Here is a 19,967-nt window from a genome sequence, read left to right as displayed (position 1 = left end):
CAGCTACACTCCCCCAGTGACATCAGCTACACTCCCCCAGTGACATCAGCTACACTCCCCCAGTGACATCAGCTCTTCCCAACCCCCACCCTTGTGCCAGAAGCTCTCCCCCCGCTCCTCCTGACACCCAGAGTGCACAGCGTCATTGGTTGCTATGATGCTGTGCACTCCGGGCGCCCAACCTTAGTCGCACCAACTTACCTTTCCAGCAGGGGCGCCGCCGACACTCCATCAGTGCAGAGCGGGACCATGGATGTGCTGTGGAGTGTCCGGAGGCCCCCTGCTGGAAATGTGAGTATTGCGGGACACCACGGAGAGGGAGTAATAGCAAGCGCTTCACTCCCGCTCCGTGGTCACGTGACACAAATGAATCTTCGGATTTTTTGGTGGCGAATTACTTGATTCAAATTTTCCCTGTTCATTAAAAAAACGACAAAGCCATGTTCGATAATTGCCATTATGTATCATTTCAAATAGTACTCTATAAGCAATGCAGAATGTTGCAACAAACATGGTTGATATTTCTGCAAATCTAATCCGCTACGCATTTTATGGCAGAATCAAAAAAAGATCCAAACATCACATGATCAAGCAACTTGAGATCAATGTCTTGTAAGAATTCATAAAGGAAAAGAAGATTGGTTTTCAATAAATATGCAAACCCAAGAAACTGAGAAAGCCATTTATGTCTAAATTCAGCAGTATAAATACCATTTGACAAATTGGAATGGTGGGGGGCGGGGGGGCAGACGTTGCATCAGGGCCTGTAGTTATGCCAGAATGACTGTTAGGGGTTCAAGAAATTCAGCACCTTCAAGGCCTATTTATTATTAGTCCTAAAGGATAAAGTTATTTTTTTTATAGTCACATTTCAAGGACAAGTTTTTTCTTCTTCTAAGGAATGAGTTTATAGGGCACAATTTCTGTTCTACCAAAGAATGGTTAAAGAGAAAGGCCAAGTCAAAGTCCTGAACTTAATCCAATAGAAATGTTGTAGAAGGACCTGAAGTGAGCAGTTTGTGGGGAAACCCACCAACATAACACAGTTGAAGCCGTTTTGTATGGAAGAATGGGCTGAAATTCGTCCAAGCAGATGTCCAGGACTGATCGACAATTACCGGAAACGTTTAGTTGCAGTTACTGCTGCACAAAGGGGTCACACCAGATACTGAAAGCAAAGGTTCACATACTTTTGCCATTCAGACATATCGGAGCATTTTCCTCAATAAATAAATTGCCTAGTCCAATATGTTTGACTAATTTGGTTATCTTTATTTACTTTTAGGATTTGTGTGGAAATCTGATGTCGTTTTTGGTTAAATTTATGCCCAAATATAGAAAATTGACGGATTTACAAACTTTCAAGCGCTACTGTATGTCTGGTATGAGGAAAAGGTTGGTGAAGTGGATGCCCCACACAAGAGCTGATCGGAAACATGGGTAACGCTCTGCTCTGTTAGTATGGAAGGCAGTGCTATCCATGGTTATATAACGGATTATAATAAATGAGACAGAATTATGTGATAAGTTCCCAGTTTGACCAGTTTTTATATTCCAATGTGTGATGCTATTTCGTTCTACATATTGTTAAGTTCACAGCTCCATCATAGATCCAGTATAAGAAAATAAAACACCAGTCAAAAGAGCATGCAGCATGGCCAACGTTGGCATCCATAATGGCTCAGTGGTTAGCACTGGTGGACAACATCTGCAATGGAGTTTGTATGTTCTCCCTGTGTTTGGAGTATAGGAGGAAACCCACACAAATATGGATTGTGAGCCCCATTGGGGATAGTGTGATGCTAATGTCTGTAAAGTGCTGTCGAATGTGTCAGCGCTATTAAGAGAGTATAATAAATAAAACAGATGCAGTGCTTCTGGTATTGTGCTTCTACCACTGAGAAACAGCAGCACAAAGAAAAGAAGTGCAGATGTGAACGGGGCAATTATAGGCTATATTAAAGGGCATCCTATGCATATGTAAGCTACTTGCAGAATTGGACTGGGTGCATAAATCATGGTTATGGTGTAGAAAGCAAGGCAAAAAATCACAGAGGACGACAAAGCCGAGAAAAGACAATTACAGATTTAGACAGAGGCCATACTGGGTGTGAATGTGTAGTCTTCACTGACTTGCAGCCGTAACCCTTCACCTTGCTCAGCCCATACAATACAATTAGTGACACCAACATATCTTGTCAAAGATCAATGTTGTGTTCATTAAGAGCCTGTAGGCAATGCTTCCCCAGCCTCCCCCGCCTGCTTCTCGGCTCCCAATGAATCACTCCGCATGCAGAGCACACTCTTCTATCGATCGCGCCGCAGTGTGGATATTCTGCGCCGGGCGATAACGGAACAAGAATGAGGCTTACCTACAACTTCATTTATTGTATAAAATCAGCCTCTTGATAAAAAGGATATGGGTCTTCCATATAAATAACTAGTGATCACATGGCTATAATGGGGACAAAAGAACTCTACTTGGATGCCTCATACAGCGTAACTGCAAAAATACGATCATTGGAAGAATAGAGCACTATGAAAATGGGGTTACTTAACAAGATATTGGCCCGGATTTATGAAATTGTGTCATTTTGTATACATCATGAGACGTATACATCAGACAGATGCACTTATGTGCCTGCCCACACATACTTTACAACTCGGTAAAGCAACCTTTTTCAATTCTGCCAAGACAACACAGTTAGGCAGAGAGGGGTGCCACTTTAATAAATCGAAGTTGCTTGCCACTGGGCAAAAGGGATCTCTCTTCAAAAACAGCTGATCGGCAGGGGTGCCTCGAGTCGGACCCCCACCTATCAGATATTGATGACCTATCCCAAGGATAGGTGATCAATATTACTGGCTGCACAACCTTACAACTTTAATGCTAGTTTCATTAATTAGATGTAAGTTTATATAAGAGAAATGATGTGTTCGGAAGATGTAGAAAATGCTGCATCCGGATGACCGTTTATTTCTAGGTTTTGAGGACATGTCACCACTCCTAAAAGGCTTTTTTTTTTTAGTTGTTTTTTTAAATAATGCTATTCCACATGAAATGACAATTGTGGAGCTACTTGCGTTATTTCTCTATTATTCCGGCTTGTCGCTTATGAATAAATGTACAGCTGGGGGTGAGTCCCTGCACTGGGGGCTGCCTGGGTGAGACTGTAAAGGGGGACACCTCCAATTGGTAACACCCTGTTGTATCTTTATTCTTACAGTTTCAGTTATAGCAGAGGAATGGCACAACATACAGTTATAAGATGCTCCAAAACTGTAATCACATGGGGACGGCAAGTAGTTCTTAAGCATACACGTTAGGAGAGGTAACAGGTTTGTGGAAGAGTGCGCTTGTACGTATGAGGAGCTGGGGATACTCTATTGTCCTATTTGACACTACTGGCCTTCTAATTTATGATACCAATTTTTTTTAGCATTGCATTATTTTTCTACTGTGAAATGATCTCCCTGTCATCTTGCAAATTCTTTTTTTCACCAATACTTGGCAACCCAATATTCTGGAATAATTCTGCACCACAAACATTCTTTTGTGCATGGGGCACTTCACACAAGACCACATCCCATTTTCAAACACATAGCACTTACCTGCAACAGAAAGTCGTGCTGTACGGCTGACAATACTGCCTAAACTATCCACCGTTGCCACACATTGATAGAAGCCCTCATCTGGCTTGTTGTGCTTTGAATGCACCACACTTGTGAGGAGCAAAGACCCCTCTGGAAGTAGTCTTCGTCGATCATCCGATACTAAATTAAGAAAAGTCCCATCTTTTTTCCATTCGATTTTTGCTGCTGGCTCAGCATACACAGAACAGTTTAATACGGCAGGAGTTCCACGTAGTGTTACGATGTCTGCCGGTTCTGTCAGAAAGTAGAAGGGGGTGAATGTCCTGAAAGCTGAGCCTGCAAGAAGTAATAAAAAAATATAATTTAGTCGCTGCATTAAAAAACACACATCTGCTAACAGATGCCATAAAATAGAGTAATGACAATACTTCCTAGTGGCACCACCACTACGGCTATATGTACCTTCTGTAACCTTCTATAGTTCTTTACAGAGCAGGAACCCCCTAGCACAGGCTGCAAAAGGACACCCTGACACATCACCTGTAAACAGCATATCATCCACAGTCTGACCAAGCACCATCATCTCCAAGCGGTTCACCCTTGGAGAACCCCAACTCCATCTCAAAGAATATCTCCAGTGGAAATGCAACTTTCCATCACTGCACCTCTTACCTGAATGTCTAATGCTGGATTTACAGAGCCTGATGGAGCCGACGCTCTACGGGGATCACCTCCACTCTATGGGGATAAGCGATGGCTACTGCCATTGCTCATCCCCATGCAGATTAGCCGTTTCTGAGCATTACGATGCTGTTTAGACAGCACGACAATCTGCTACCAAGAAACTAGGATGGAGGTGTCCGCATGAAATATTGTTTCATGCAATGAATGAGCATTTCACGTGTTCATCCATGATCTGCGGCACCTTTACAGAGGCAGATTATCGGGAACGAATGTTCATATGAACCTTCGCCACCAATAATTTGCCCCACATTAACAGTCTTGACTACTTTGTACTCCCTTCCCAACCGTCCATCCTCAAATCCGCTTCTGACCAGACACCATCTTGAATTTTAGATTTCACCTACTCTAAATTTTTTTGCCATCAATCCCATAATTACTCAGCATACCATCATATAGGCAGCACAGCCAGTACTCACTGTCTGCTAGGAGGACAGTGCAATTATTACCCCTCTATACTTTCCCAAATAGGTCATCAGTATCTGAATAGTGGGGTCCGACACCCGGGACACCTGCCGATCAGCTGTTTTGAGAAGGCACCAGCGCTCTTGTGGGCACCGTTACCTTCTTTCTCCTTTTCCTAGGCCACCAACGACGACATGTTCATCGATCACGTGGCTATACCAAGCACAGCAGTTATACAATAAACAGTGCTGTGCTTGGTCAGCACAAAGAAGGTCGTGGCTCTCACAGGAGCGCTGCTGCCTTCTCAAAACAGCTGATCAGCAGGGGTCCCAGGTGTCGTACCATCATCAGATACTGATGACCTATCCTGAGGGAAGGTCATCAGTAAATAAAAAATAAAAAAAATTAAAAATAATAAATTCTTAGAAAACCATTTTAAACACCAAAATTATACAAACAATTACTAATTTTCTTGTATAAGTCTTTATAATGATACAGCGGCCTTGCATTGGCACAAAACTATTGATTCATCCAGAAGAGATACTCAGGCTACTGCTCTAAACACTTTTAGTCAATGGATAATGTGGCCATAGTCCAAAAAACACAACACCAAGCCTTGAGCTGAGAAGAAGTCCCATGTCCAAGAAGAAGCATGAATAGGCAGATAGGCATAGGTGAACTTTTCTAAATGCAGGGTATACTATGTGACGGACACGGTTTTCTTTTGCATGGCTTTTCCGCACAAAGCACCTACTGTAGTGGAACGGTCCCCGCATGAGCAGAATGAGAGAAAGGCTGATGTTGCTTTTGGCATTCTGAACATCTGTTCAGCAAGGGAAGAGGGACCAGACAACAGTGCAATCAACAGCAAAGACAGGGGATGGTACAGCGGCACAGTGCCAACTCACCTCTCCCTACCGTGAAAATCAGCTAACTCAGCGGTTCTTCCATAACAAGCCTCTGTAAGGGCAGGCAGACCGTGTCCTTCCTCACCCGCTTTCCCTCAGCATTTCCTTTAACCAGCATGACAGTGGTTAGATAGATCTGGGAGAAGAGCTGTCACACTAGAACATGTCACATAATCAATTCTTATTAAATAAGACAAGCAACAGCAGCTCCTCAGAAACTGCTTATTTAGACAGAACAATAATCATTCAATCATGCCCCATCTCAAAAAATTCACAGGTAACCATCACCGGGAAACACAAAGAACTTTGTTTTAGCCTTTTATGAGGAGCATAAAGATATTCACTGAAGCCCTTACAACACCTTGACTTCTATTACTCAAATAATTGCAATCAAGTCCATTTCATGTAGGAAAGAACGGGGAAAAATCTGAAGACTGATTGTCCGAATTATATCCTGCAAAATCCACACGTGATTACATATTTTGTTCTAATGTCCCTAACAGAATTGATGTACAGCAAGAATCTTAACCATGCAAGTTATAGAAGTCTGTACAATAGGTGTAGACTACTTTCTCAGTACTAGAATATTCAGTCACTTAGAAACTGCACTAAGATTCTTTTATTAACCATTAGGGCTCATGCAGACGGCCACGCTGTGTTTTGCGATCCGCAAAACACAGATGCCTCCCGTGTATGTTCTGCAATTTGTGGAACAGAACAGGCGGCCAATTACAGACATGCCTAGTCTTGTCCGCAAAATGCGGACCCATTCATACAGTTGTGTGAATGAGCCCTTAAAGAGTCTTTCCGATTTGCTCAATCCCCTGCCTTTCCAGCTCTGCTTTGCAGTGCTTGAGGTAGATCCAGTCTCCAGTCATGTCATGATGACATGCCCGTCTATCCCACGTCACCACCGCGGCCAGTGATCGGCTGCAAGGGGCATGTGGGTAGATGGGCACATCATGAAACACTGAAAACATTGACTGCCAGAAATACCACAGCAGCGCTGGAATGGCAGGGCACTAGGCAGGGGTTTTAGACTTTAACCACCTTTCGAGCCTTTGTCCCAATTTTACGTGGTAAAGGTTGCTATCAGCCATTTCAAATAATTCCTGGAGATATGTTAAAAGGGAAATCAACCAGCTTTATGCTGTTGTAAAAATAACAGGCCAGCATAAGCTAGTGACAGATCCCCTTAACAAAATGCTGGATCACTTCCTTTAACTGCCCAAGCTATTTTACGAAAATCTTGTATAGAACATCTCCATCGCATGCCGATAAGTCCTGATAACCATGAGCTCCTGGCTCTCCCCTGCCGCAGACTAATAGGAAAAACGCTGTCAGAGGCTGGAGGGAGAGCTGGGAACTTATGAATATGAGGACTCATCACACACTGGAGCTGTTCGGACTTAGTTTGGGCACCATGAAACTGGCGGCAGATTCCCTTCAACTTAAACACAGGATAGGTGATAAATGTCTAGCCACTGGGAAACACCACCCCACCCACACAAACTCCAGCCACTACAACAGAGGTCAGAGCTCCCTGCGTATTGTCAATGCAAGACCTTAGTGAGGAGGACTGAACAGAGCGGCACTCGAGCATGTTTGGTGCTGCACCATTCAAAGTTTATGTGGTCAGCCCCACTGACATTTAAAGGGGTTGGCCACTTTAGGATATGTTCAGCTTACTTACAGGTATTCTATGTCTGCTCCAGTAGTCCTGCTGCGTTTTCAACCACTGTGCTTGTTTTCTGCAGTTTTTGGATGGGGCCGCTACTGTTTTTCAGTGCCTGGGCACTGTTTAGGCAGCACTGGCCCCTCTAAATGTCGTCAGTCTCTCCACAAACAGACCGACAGCATCTCCCGCTGTCAAATTTGAATGTATGGCAAAAGAGACAGTCCACAACATTACTGGTAGTACCCTTGAAGAAACTGGAAGGTGAAAGGCTCCCTTTAAGTCCAACTATTGTATATTTTTTTACATCTGTTATTAAACTCTGTGCACAAATACCAGTTAACAGCAGAGAAGTCACCTTCGTATGACATTTACGATTCACGTTAAACGTCCTCCATACTAAAACAATCTGTCAATATGTAAGCTTAGATCACCACAACAACTTTTAGAAAGAACATAGTTCAACCAATAAATTAAACTGTATAATAGTCAGGTTTTATATGCCTCCGAGGAAGGCAGCAGGGAATCAGAGAAAAAAAAAAAATGGTGTTTACCTAGGAGATCGAAGGTAAAAAAAAAAAAAAAAAAAAAAGGTGCATGGTACTGGCTGCTGCTTGATGGCCAGAAGCATCATAAAAAGCCACCTATTCCGGAATACACTGGACTTCAAAGACAATATACAGAACACAAAGATACCATCATACCCGATACCTGGCACAGTAGCATTGTAAAAGATCAAACCAACCCAAGCAGAATGGCAACGTATGCAATGATGGTTCAAACAACAGTGTCTAAGATGTCCAGTCAAACACTGCACACCAAGAGGACAAGATGCATTTGACCCATTTCCTGCTAGCACTTACTTCCGTAATTAATACTTTAAAAAGAATAATAATTTATATAGGGGTTCAGGGTATCAGGGGGTTCACGTACAGAGTCAAATAGCATAGCAACAATTTAAACAAGAGGAATGAGGGCCCTGCTTACAAGAGCTTACAATCTATGAGGACCACCTTCCTTGTAATTTTCGGTGGCGATTTATAGATCAATAAATTATAAGCCCTTAAAACACAGTAATTTCAATTATGACACATCATGACTTCGTCAATGAAGAATGAAGGCCATCATGTAGTGCCGAAGGCCATTTCAACAGCTCTCCACTGACAGATCACAAGCACTCTTCTAGCATCGGAAAGAGTATCCGGAGTATCCGATTTCCCAAGGCCTCCGCTTTTAGCTGGATTTCTCCAGGGAGTGGATGGGCCCCTAGGTACATATTGGTGCAAAGTCGGTCCCTGATTTCTAAGCAAATGATTACTGCACGTATAACAACCCCCAATCTACACAGTGCCATATCCTGTGTCAAACACACCGCGCAAGTGGCATACAAATGTACTGTATGAACATGGCCGAGGAAAGCAAGATTGTATAAAAAGCATAAATAGGATAGTGCATGACAAAAGCCCGATATTCCCTGCACCTAAACAGAACGCGCCCTGCTGGTGCCACCTGCTGATACTAATAAATGATATTTGCCAGCTTCTGAATTTAACTACTGCATGGAGCTGCTGTTTTAAAAAGGCAGCATGAGAAATATACTGAAGATACAATACGCAGAGGTAGAACACACCTCATCCCAAGATCAAAGTGAAAAACTAACATACGGCCTATAGTCAATATGGAAATGAAACCTCAGCATATCAAAAGGGGCAGGCAAATAAATGTATTGCTGAGGCCCAGCAGGACTGGTTGCTTCCCAGTGATAAATGGTGCTTCTTCACCCTGTATAATGTGTCAGCTTCTCCCCATCCATCAGAGGGCTGTTGCATACCCCCAAAGCACAATAACAGCCCCCCTGCTACCAGCTACACGCCACAAATCACACGCCCCCTCCTCAGACATGTGTATAATAGAAGGGGGGAGGGCAGTCAGGAGTCCCATGCCACTCGTTTCCATGGATACCCAGGGCTCAGCAAGTTGCATTTCTAAGGAGCTGCCTGCAGACCGTGGGTATGTACAGTGCAGAGGGGGAGGGCGAGAAGCACATGGTGTCAGAAGGGTCTGGCATGCAGGCCGTGCCATCAGGTAGTAAGGCAGAAGAATACATAGGGGCAGCGTGACCGCACTAAAGAGCGGCACGATTTTATGTAACGTTTCTTCCTTTATAGTATAGGTTCTGAAGATAAACTCAAATTGTTCTTCAGATTCACATCTGCTCTTTTCATAGGAATGGTGCTGCTTCTCAATTCTCAAAAATAAAAATCAGGTAAGATATCCCTAGCCCTTTACACTCACAACCCACATTAAGGCCATTTTCACACATGGAGGCATCATGGTAGAAAATCAGCAGATCGTATCGATACAATGCAGATTTGCCAGAAACCGTAGAGGCCTGTTCCACGTAGCGTGAACATGGCATAATAATTACTGTGCGGCTATGGTCACAATTCACATCTAATGCGAAAATGAAAAAACTCTCCTGGTTCTAAACTGCATTGTCTTTTTTTCCCCTAAAGAAGTTCATACACATTATGGGCCTTCAAACTACCACATGTATTTTGTGATCCGCAAGAAAAACGGATGGCGTCCGAGCTGCTGTAGTTTTTTAGGGGACCCATTGAAACAATGCCAATTCTCATCCCCATAACAGACATGTTATTTTTTTTTGCAGGTGCTGTGGAATGGACATATATATGTGGACAGCACACTCTGCTATCCGCACTTTTGCGACCCCATCAAAATAAAGGAGTCTGCATCTGAACCGCAAAAAAAATGTAGATCGGATGCGGATCTTTTAAGAATTCTACATGAATGATTGTTCGCGATAGCCTGATGCGACCGATCATTTGCCTCTTTGTGCAAGGCCACTTAAAAAAATAATAATATAAAATATATATATATATATATATATATATATATATATATATATATATATATATATATATATATATAAAATCTGTGTGTCCGATTTGCCACTTTAGTCTGGCCGCACCGTTGGCATTGAACAATCCCATGGATGACTAATCGACCACATACTGGCTGATCATAATCTCATGTGTATGGCCAACTTTACTCCCCTTCCCCCAATGAAAAAAAAAAAAAAAAAAGAAAAAAAGGGGCCTCTTCCAAGTTTGTCATTCAAGTCTGTGAAAAAGAGTCATCGTTTCATCCGTGGTTGGTCCGTGTATCTGTTTTTACCCTCCGTGTACCATCCGTAATCCACGGACGTTGCTTAGTTAAAAATTTACAAAGCAACTCCCATCAGTCTTCAGTGAAAAACGGACGCGCCATAGATGCCATCCGTGCTGTGATTTTCACGGACCCATAGACTTCATTGGCCTGTTTGGTCCACAACACAGACAAAGTAGTGCATGTCTCCATGATTTTTATTTTTTTTACTGACCCACAGTCAGTAAAATATATATATATATATATATATATATATATATATATATATATATATATATATATATATATATATATATATATATATATATATATATATATCTGATGTGTGAACAAACACATTCAAATTAATTAGGCAAGGGCGCTGTCCGTGGAAAATGCAGACAGCATGTGTCAGTGAAAAACGGAAATGTGGACGAGGCATCAACCATTGGCTGAGTGTTCAGTCGATTAGCACCAGATATGTTCCCGATTACTACTTTCTAAGGGTTCAGGAAGTATCGAGTTACAGCAGTCATTTGTAGCATCTATGGGGCTTTCCACAAACAACGGTCTAGATGAAGAATGCATTGTCCCTGCCATCTCCTCCCCCTCTCTGTAGGTCACTCCAACAGGGACTTCAGTTTGAAACCCGAACTATGGCTGTCTAGGTGTGAAATGCTATTTCATTTGTGAGTCTGTCTCTGCCTATGGATTTGTAAATCCTTGGGAAGCAATCTTAGGTGTCTGCTGTAACCACATATTTTCTTAAGCACAATTCCCTCCCTACTACAAAAAGATACCAATAGAACATCCACCTTCCTAGAAAACTGGCACTTGTACACGTGCGTTGTGTTTAAGATGGGAGAAAATGGATTGTAAGTGCAACTATGGGTAGAAAAACTATTAAATGGAAGCCATTTTCTGTAAAGTGGTACAAACTAGAATAGAAATTCACAAAGGCCAAATAAAAAGTAAAATCACTATGAACTGCATCACCTGTAATAGCCGTGCATATGACTATAAGTCTCTGCTTTATCCATTCTAGTATGGCTCGGTGAGCAAAAGCACCACCTCCTAACCACATACATGTTGCTGATTTATAGCAAGTAAAACACAAGCCCTTCAAGCATTACTAAGAAGTATACAGAAAGAAGCTAAAAGACTGAAATGAAGACTTCGCACTTAATGAACCAACCGTTCACACAGAAAAGGACTATAAATTTTTATGACACTGGCTGATCATTGAGGATAAATGTCATGACCCAAGGAGTCCCCCCACCCTCTTATTCTAGGAGCAATGTGTGACGACAACCTCAACCCCATAACCCCTGCAGTGTGGACTTATATATCTGTCCATCAGCCCTTTAACTGGCTTTCCAGAAAGGAGTCTCATCCTCTCTCATGTGGAGGAGACTATCTAAGGAAATTCATTGGAGAATTGGCGCCAGGAGTTACTCCCAAGCCCCCTATTATAGAAGCAGAGGACAAAAGGAATCCCTAAGGGGACAGCATAGCAACATTCACTGTCCATTCTGACTGCACATAAACTAGGAGGGGGCAAGAGAAGAATTTTAGAAGCTTTTAGGGCCTATAGGTTCTGTTGTAAAGTCACAAAATTCTTCCCACTGAAAGTGAAACAGAACTGAGGTGGTTGGCCACATGATGTTGGAGGTGAACATACGCTGTGCCACTGTGGAAATTTAGGCAAAAAATGAGGTATAAACAAAAGTGCTAGTCTTGCTCAATCCCTTTAAATGACTGTTGGCCATATAGTACCCCTTAAACTTCCCCATAAAGATGCAGGTTTAGCTATCTCGGGAAATTTGTATCCCCTCCACTAGGAATATAAGGAAGGTAGTCACGGCTACTGTAGCGGCAAAAGACGATACACCAGCCTTCTATGTTTCTTAGTCTTGATGCTAAAAAATGCGTTTGACAAGGTTTCCTGGCCCTTCCTACCATCTACTCTTAGACGAAGGGGGTTTAGCTAAACTTCTCCATTTTCTGACGCTTATACAGAAATATTCCTGTATCTCCCTTTTGATTAATGGTGAATTATACATCTCTATCACCCTTTGCCACAGGGCTCGAAAGGGCTATCCTCTTTCTCCCATATTGTTCAACTTATCAATTGATCCCCGATGACTTCACCGACAGCAGTGATGGCTAACCTCCGGCACTCCAAGTGTGGTGAAACTACGACTCCCAGCATGCTCAATTCATTTCTATGGGGTTCTGAGAACAGACAAGCAAGTGTACATCTTGGGAGTTGTACTTTTACCACAGCTGGAGTGCCGGAGATTAGCCATCACAGGCCTGCAGCATACCCCTAATTTTCACTGGGATCCAACTTAGATGCAGATAATTAGACTGCTGCCTTGCTTAGGACTTCCTCCTGATCTCTAATAGATAAATGAAAAACTACCTTCACTGTCTGAAATCCGGGAAAAGGCTGTTTGTCAAGTTATTGCTTGAATCTAGATAAAGGCAAATCCCTCATTTTAAAAGGCCTGCCTACTCCTACTTGGGCCACACCTGTCTCACTACAATAGTGCACAAAGTCCATGAAATATCTGGAAATGGAGACTAATTTATATAATGATAATCTCCCGCTATATTGGTTCCCTTCAAAACAGACAAAATCTTGGAAACCTTTATCTTTAATGGTAGAGTGAAAATCCCGATAATGGTAGAATTTCCCCCCAGACTGTTCTATTAATTTCAATATCTACCCCTTTATCTATGCCCTTGTAATGAGAATTAACCATCTTTATAGATCGTTCATTTGGGGAGGGAGCAGAACAAATACCCCATTTCACAACAGCCTAGATTGAATGGGGGTCTTAAAGGGGTTGTCTCACTTCATCCATTAGCATTTATCATGTAGAGAAAGTTAATACAAGGCACTTACTAATGTATTGCGATTGTCCATATTGCTTCCTTTGCTGGCTTGATTAATTTTTCCATTGCATTATACACAGGTCGTATTCAGGGGTTACGACCACCTTGCAACCCAGCAGCGGTGGTCATGTTTGCACACTATAGGAAAAAGTGTCCAGTCTCTTTGGTGGCCGGGACCACAAGAGTGCACATAGGCTGGTGCTTTTTTTCTACAGTTTGCACGCACGGTCACCACTGCTGGATTGCAGGGTGGTTGTAACCATGGGAACAAGCAGTGTGTAATGTGATGGAGAAATGAATCACCCCAGCAAAGGAGGCAATATGGAGAATCACAATACATTAGTAAGTGCCCTGTAGTAACTTTGTCTACATCATGAATGCCGTTTGCTGTAGTGAGACAACCCTTTAAGTTTCTCAACACAAGATGCTATAATCTGGTTGCCTTGGCCAGATACATTATTGATTGGCTCCAATTCACAGCATATCATTCTGACATGGCTTTAGAATAATCATTTATCTCTAATGTTTCTCTGTTAGGGTACTTTCACACTAGCGGTATTCTTTTCCGGTATCGAGTTCCGTCACAGAAGCTAAATACTGGGGGAAAAAAAAAAAAAATGATCAGTTTTGTCCTAATGCATTCTGAATGGAGAGCAATCCGTTCAGGATGCATCAGTTCAGTCTCGCTTACGTTTTTTGGCCGGAGAAAATACCGCAGCATGCTGCAGTTCTCTCCGGCCAAAAATCCTGAACACTTGCCGGAATGCCAGATCCGGCATTAATTTCAATTGAAATGCATTAATGCTGGATCCTGCCCCAAGTTTTCTTGCAAAACTGATCCGTTTTTTCCGTCCACGCATCCGCAGACCATTAAATCTGTGGGAAAAATAAATACCGGATACGTTTTTTCCGGATGACACCGGAGAGACCGATCCGGTATTTCAATGCATTTGTCAGACTGATCCACATCCGGATCAGTCTGACAAATGCCATCAGTTTGCGTCCGGATTGCCGGATCTGCCTGCCGGAATCCTCTGCCGCAAGTGTGAAAGTACCCTTACACATGCCATTTGCCCTACTACCAGAAGAAGCTAGTTCAGATCTATCAGCTCTAGGCTTTATACAACCATTGACATGGCTTCAGGAGATCAAAAATTACAGATAAGTTATTTGGCAAACTCAAACAATATTCTTATTAACTCCAACTCTGAAGACGAAATAAAAAAAACCAGCTTTTAATAGCCCCCTACATTTGTGAAATATAGATTTGTGTCAGTAATCAAGCTTTAGTAAAACTTCCAGTGGAAAAAGAGTAGATAACCTGTATCTCCCTATTTAATGGGTTGCTATTACTGATCACTGTCAGTTTTACTTATTCTAGCGGTACGGTTTCAAAGAACGCTTCATGTATTTCTTATCACATCATTGCAAACACTATTTCAAACACACTTGTATCTTGAGGCGTCAATACAGACACAGTGAACTCTGGCAGGAGCTGAGCTCAAACTCGCTCATGCCTTTCTCCAGCTCAATACCTATGGGTATTGACCCAAAGATAGAAAATGGAGAAAGACAGGAAAACACCTAAAAACACTACTACAAACGATAACCTTACATTAGGTGAAATTACTTAAAGGGGTTGTCCAACCCTTTACAAGTAATTGCCTATCCTCATGATTGGTAACACCATTTAAGTAGCTGATCAGTGGGGCTGCAAGATATTGGGCCCCCACCGATCAGATGGTGGTGACCTATCCTAAAGATAAGCTATCACTTGTAAAGGGTTGGACAACCCCTTTAAAACGTAACATACAATGGCACGCTTCAAATTGTGAACTTGCTTTTTGAAACTTCAAAAACAAAAAAATAAACCTTTTACAAGACAAGACTTTAATGATCACATTCACTTGTATATATAAAAATGTAACATCAATTTGTATAATCTTTTAAAGGAAAATGTCACTAGGTTTATACTACCTATTCTAAATGGAACAGTCGTATCCTTGTCTGTAATGCGGACAAGAATAAGACATTTTCTATTTTTTTGCTGTGCCGTGAAATGGACATACGGATGCGGACATCACCCCATTTAAGTGAATGAGTCTGTATCCAACCCTCAAAAAATTTGGATCAGATGAGTTCATGTGCATGAGCCCTAAAGTTGTCAGACACCCTGATTCCAGTGATAGTTAACTTTTCTTGTAGTGTTATTCATGCAATCATGGCTTAGTAGATGTGGTGACTCCCCCAGAGCGGTCAGCCAACAAAGGGATGGTGGTGGGAGTCTGCCAATCATGAATATGAGGACTTTGCTCGCAAGTCCTGCTCAACTGACTGATCTGATGACATCACCAACGTAAATGGGTTTTGTGAAGCTACTGAAAACTGTTGGAAATGTGAACCTATCTTTATGATGGCTCAGTTCTTACCAATGTTTTAACTTCGATTTGGCATAAATGCATAATATATGTTTTCTTAAGAGGAAAACCGAGAAACACGCTTTATACACTGCAGTCAAGTCTCTAATGCATACATCCTACTAAGGAACAGTTTATCTGCAAGATATATATCCACTGGAGAGTCAAATCTGCCATAGTATATTCATGTAAACATATACACTCCTCAACATTGTAACCAACACCAAGATGTAAGGTTATGCAAATCAAGGAAGTAACAGGAGTTGCTAAGATCAGCATAGGATAAATCTTCAAGCACCTAGCTCCAATCTATGGCATGTGGGAAGGCATAACAGGCAGACAGAGCAACATTTTTAAGCCACATAAAAATTTTAAAAAACTGATCAATTCATGTGGGATGATTGTATGATGCCTCTCGTTCATCGAAGTGTCAGTTATTGCCACTTGTCGCAAACTGAGAGGGACAGAATCAGAGACTTTGGTTTATCACTCCAGCATCCAGCAGATCTCTACGCGCCCAGGCCGCGATGTCAGCACTGTTTAATGGTGTGCGTCTCAGTGGTTGGGAGAACAACAAAGAACTGACATGACAGCAAGAGGTGCACAGAGAAAAACCTCTGCACTGACAGATCATCTCATTAGAAAAATGGCAAGTTGTGGTCCATTCTGTACAGTAAGTGATATTGGACATCACATCCCAAGCCTAGGGAGTCCAACAGCGTCTATACAAACCATCAGAAGGCATTTGCACGATACTGAGCTACGAGCCAGACATCCAGCTACAGGTGTTCCATTGAGCTCACACCACCGCTCTCAAAGGCTATTACGGTGGAAAAGCAAGACGGCAATGAATGCTTAAATGGAGGGTTATTCTCTTCAGCAATGAGTCCCGCTTTTGTCTGGGATGCAAGATGGCTAGAGGTTGGTCTGGAGACCATATAAGCAATGCCATGAAGGCTTCACAAGGGAATGTCACACTGACCCTACTCCCTGGGTTATAGTGTGGGGTAGCATAATGTAGGGTAGACCACTCTAGTCTTCATTTCAGGTACAGTAACAGCTAGCTCGTGTTACATTGATTTGGTGGTGGAACCAGTGACTAGGCCATTTCTCAAAAATTTCCCAGGAGCCGTTTTCCAACAGGACAACGTCAGGCCTCATGTTACTCATGCTACTGTGAGCAGCTTGGTGAGCCCAAATGTGAAAGCATGGCTTACAGCATCTCCGGACTTCACTCCCATGGAGCACATCTGGGACGTCATTTACCAACAATTGCAAATGGGAGCTGCCAGCAGTAGATCTTGACGATTTGAAAGCCCAAGTGTATTCAGCCTGGCAGAACCTTCCTCAGAGAACCATTATTAATGTCATTGATAGTATGCCAAGGCCTGTGTGAGTGTGTGAGTGTGTGAGTGTGTTGCTCATACATAGATACTGAATAATTAAAAATGTTTTAAATATTTTGTCTTCATATTTTTATTATTTGCATATCATTAACATGTCTATGGATACTGTGATTTACCGAATTCCACAACTTTTCCTACTTGGTTTTACAATTTCAATGTTAAGGAGCGCATTATCTTTACAATGATGGCAGCTTTACACTGCAGTGTACTTCGTAATCTGTTGAGCCACTTTTATCATAGCAAGACAAGACAATAGGGATCTCTTATAGCTCACAGACAGTTATGAATTGCTCAGTACACAGGAACTGCAAGAAAAGCATAAACACTGCGCCAAAGCAGCTGAAAGTAGACTCCCAAAAACAAGCTTTTACATTATGGTGCTACTGGAACTGTGTCCTTGTGGAAGACTGCAACAGGGCATCTTGTCCTCTTTTATCCCGTGGTAACTTCTTTTCTTTACCATTCAGTAGTTTTACATAAAATCAAAAGGGTAACTGTCATTTTTTCATCAAAAAAATCTATTTTAGGATAGGTTACTGCTGCAGCAGCATTATGCATAAAGCAATCTTTAGTTTCTTCACATACCACTGTTTTTCCTGGGCGCTGCTCCGTTCACCCGCTGTGGCTCCCGTTGTACTTTCCCGCCTGGTATGCTAATTTTAGCATCAAAGCAATGAGGAGGAGACCGAGTCTCTCTCCATGGGCGTCTCCTTCTCCCTGGCTGTAACGCTGTCCAATCGCAGCAGAGAGAGTCACAGCTAGGGAGAGAAAAAAAACAAAAACCTCACCTTCTCACTGGCTGTGACACTCTCCGCTGCAATTGGACAGTGCTACAGCCAGGGAGAAGGAGACTCCTACAGAGAAAAGCTCAGTCTCCTCCTCATTGCGCCGATGCTAAAATTAGCATACCAGGCGGGAGAATACAACGGGAGCCATAGCAGGCGAACCGAGAGGCACCTAGAAAAAAAACTGTAATTGCAGTTAGATCCCTGCACAATGCCCTACGTATCCTGATACTTAGTTTATAATGTTTGGACCCATGAAAGGTTCTCTTTAATGAAAGCTGTTATTATAAATGTAATTACATTTCTTTCGACAATCATTGACAGACTAACTTAAGTGGTATACGAGAGAACTAAAAATAGTGAAAATAGAATGCAACAGACTAGAGAGGGCATGGAGGAAAAATCCGATAGAAGAATCACAGCTAAAATATAAGACCCAACTGACGATTTACCACAAAGCAATCTTCAAGGCCAAACAAGACCATTTTGCTAGCGAGATCGAAAACGCTGCTCAAAAGCCTAAAAAGATCTTTCAGATCATTTTCGATCTAGCTAACCCTGATGGCCTCAAAACCACCATCCCCGAATCCCAAGACCTCTGCAACGACATCTCGAAATTTTTTAAACAAAAAGTTGATGACATCCAAAACGACATCCTGCTAGCTCAACAGGCAACTGTCCCCCCCATGAAGAACAACGTGACAAACTCTACCCACACCTTCACTCTATGCCCATTAAAACTTGAGGACCTAACTAAAAGCATGAAAAACATGTCCAAAGCAACTTATCCCCTCTCCAATATCCAAACTAAATCTCTTATTGAATGCACGACCACCATTGCCCCGTTAATTCTAACAATTATAAATGACTCTCAGTGGTAACGTCCCCGAGACTCTCAAGTTAGAAATCATAACCCCCCTCCTCAAGAAACCAGGAGCAGACATAAATATGATGGCCAACTTCAGACCGATTACCAACATCCACCTAATAGCTAAAATCATGGAGATAGCAGTGGCAAGCCAACTCCAGCTGCACGTAGAAAAGCATCGACTTCTAGATGAACATCAGTCGGGCTTCAGGCCAACACACAGCACAGAATCAGCCCTGGTCAGCCTTTGGGATGAAGCCCTAGGGGGTCGCTGGAGGTGTCGGCAGCCTTCGACACTATCAGCCATCCCATCCTCCTAAATAGATTAAAAGCTGACATTGGAGTAGATAACCACGGACTTGCCTGGTTTGTCTCTTTCCTGAAAAACAGAACTCAGAGTCAAACTGGGCTTATTCTTTTCCCCAGTCGAGAAGGTGGAGTGGGGAGTCCCTCAGGGATCTCCCCTCTCGCCATTACTTTTTAACATTTATGTCCGACCTCTGCTCGACGATACACAGATCCTTTTGAGAGTATCGAAATCCGCTGATGACTATAAACTCACGCAAGAAGGACTAAATAAGGCCAGGAACTGGCTAGCACATAACCACCTCAAACTCAACCCGACCAAGACTGAGCTTATTGCACTACATAAAACACCAGAGGCTGCTGCCCCGTCTATCTTTGGGGAAAACGTTGCCATCGCCACACAAGGAAAGAGTCTGGGGATAATTTTGGATCAAGAAATGAGCCTCCGTCCCCAGATTAAAGAAGTAATACGGAAAGCAAACTTCGCCCTATTCCTTCTAAAAAAAGCCCTACCGTTTCTCCCCAACACATGCAGACAGGTCGTGGTGGGAGCGCTAGTCAACTCTCGCCTGGACTATGGCAATGCAATGTATGCGGGGCTACCAGAGAAAGATCTGAGAGCTCTGCAACTCTGTCAAAACAGAGCCATCCGGCTCATAAAGAAACTAGACTGGACAGACAAAAGCACGCAGGGAACTCCACTGGCTCCCAGTGAAAGAGAGAGTGCAGTTTAAGCTGTGCTGCTTAACACACAAAGCTCTCTACAAAACAGGCCCTATTTATCTGCAAAAAA

The 19,967-nt window shown here is 42.6% G+C and overlaps 1 protein-coding gene across 5 annotated transcripts in view; it reads right to left on the bottom strand.

Moving 5' to 3' along the window:
• Window positions 1-19,967, bottom strand: part of NEO1 (neogenin 1) — a 145,021-nt gene that overhangs the window by 42,377 nt on the left and 82,677 nt on the right. For all 5 annotated transcript variants that reach the window (XM_040413691.1, XM_040413692.1, XM_040413693.1 and 2 more), the window contains exon 2: window positions 3,613-3,930. In XM_040413691.1, the coding sequence (XP_040269625.1) occupies window positions 3,613-3,930 (318 nt within the window). The remainder of the gene's footprint in view (window positions 1-3,612; window positions 3,931-19,967) is intronic.

This window comes from Bufo bufo, chromosome 1, assembly GCF_905171765.1.
Source record: "Bufo bufo chromosome 1, aBufBuf1.1, whole genome shotgun sequence".
Lineage (NCBI taxonomy): Eukaryota > Metazoa > Chordata > Amphibia > Anura > Bufonidae > Bufo > Bufo bufo.
The sequence above is the reverse complement of the archived record's forward strand: the minus strand, read 5'-3'. Positions and strand labels throughout refer to the sequence as shown.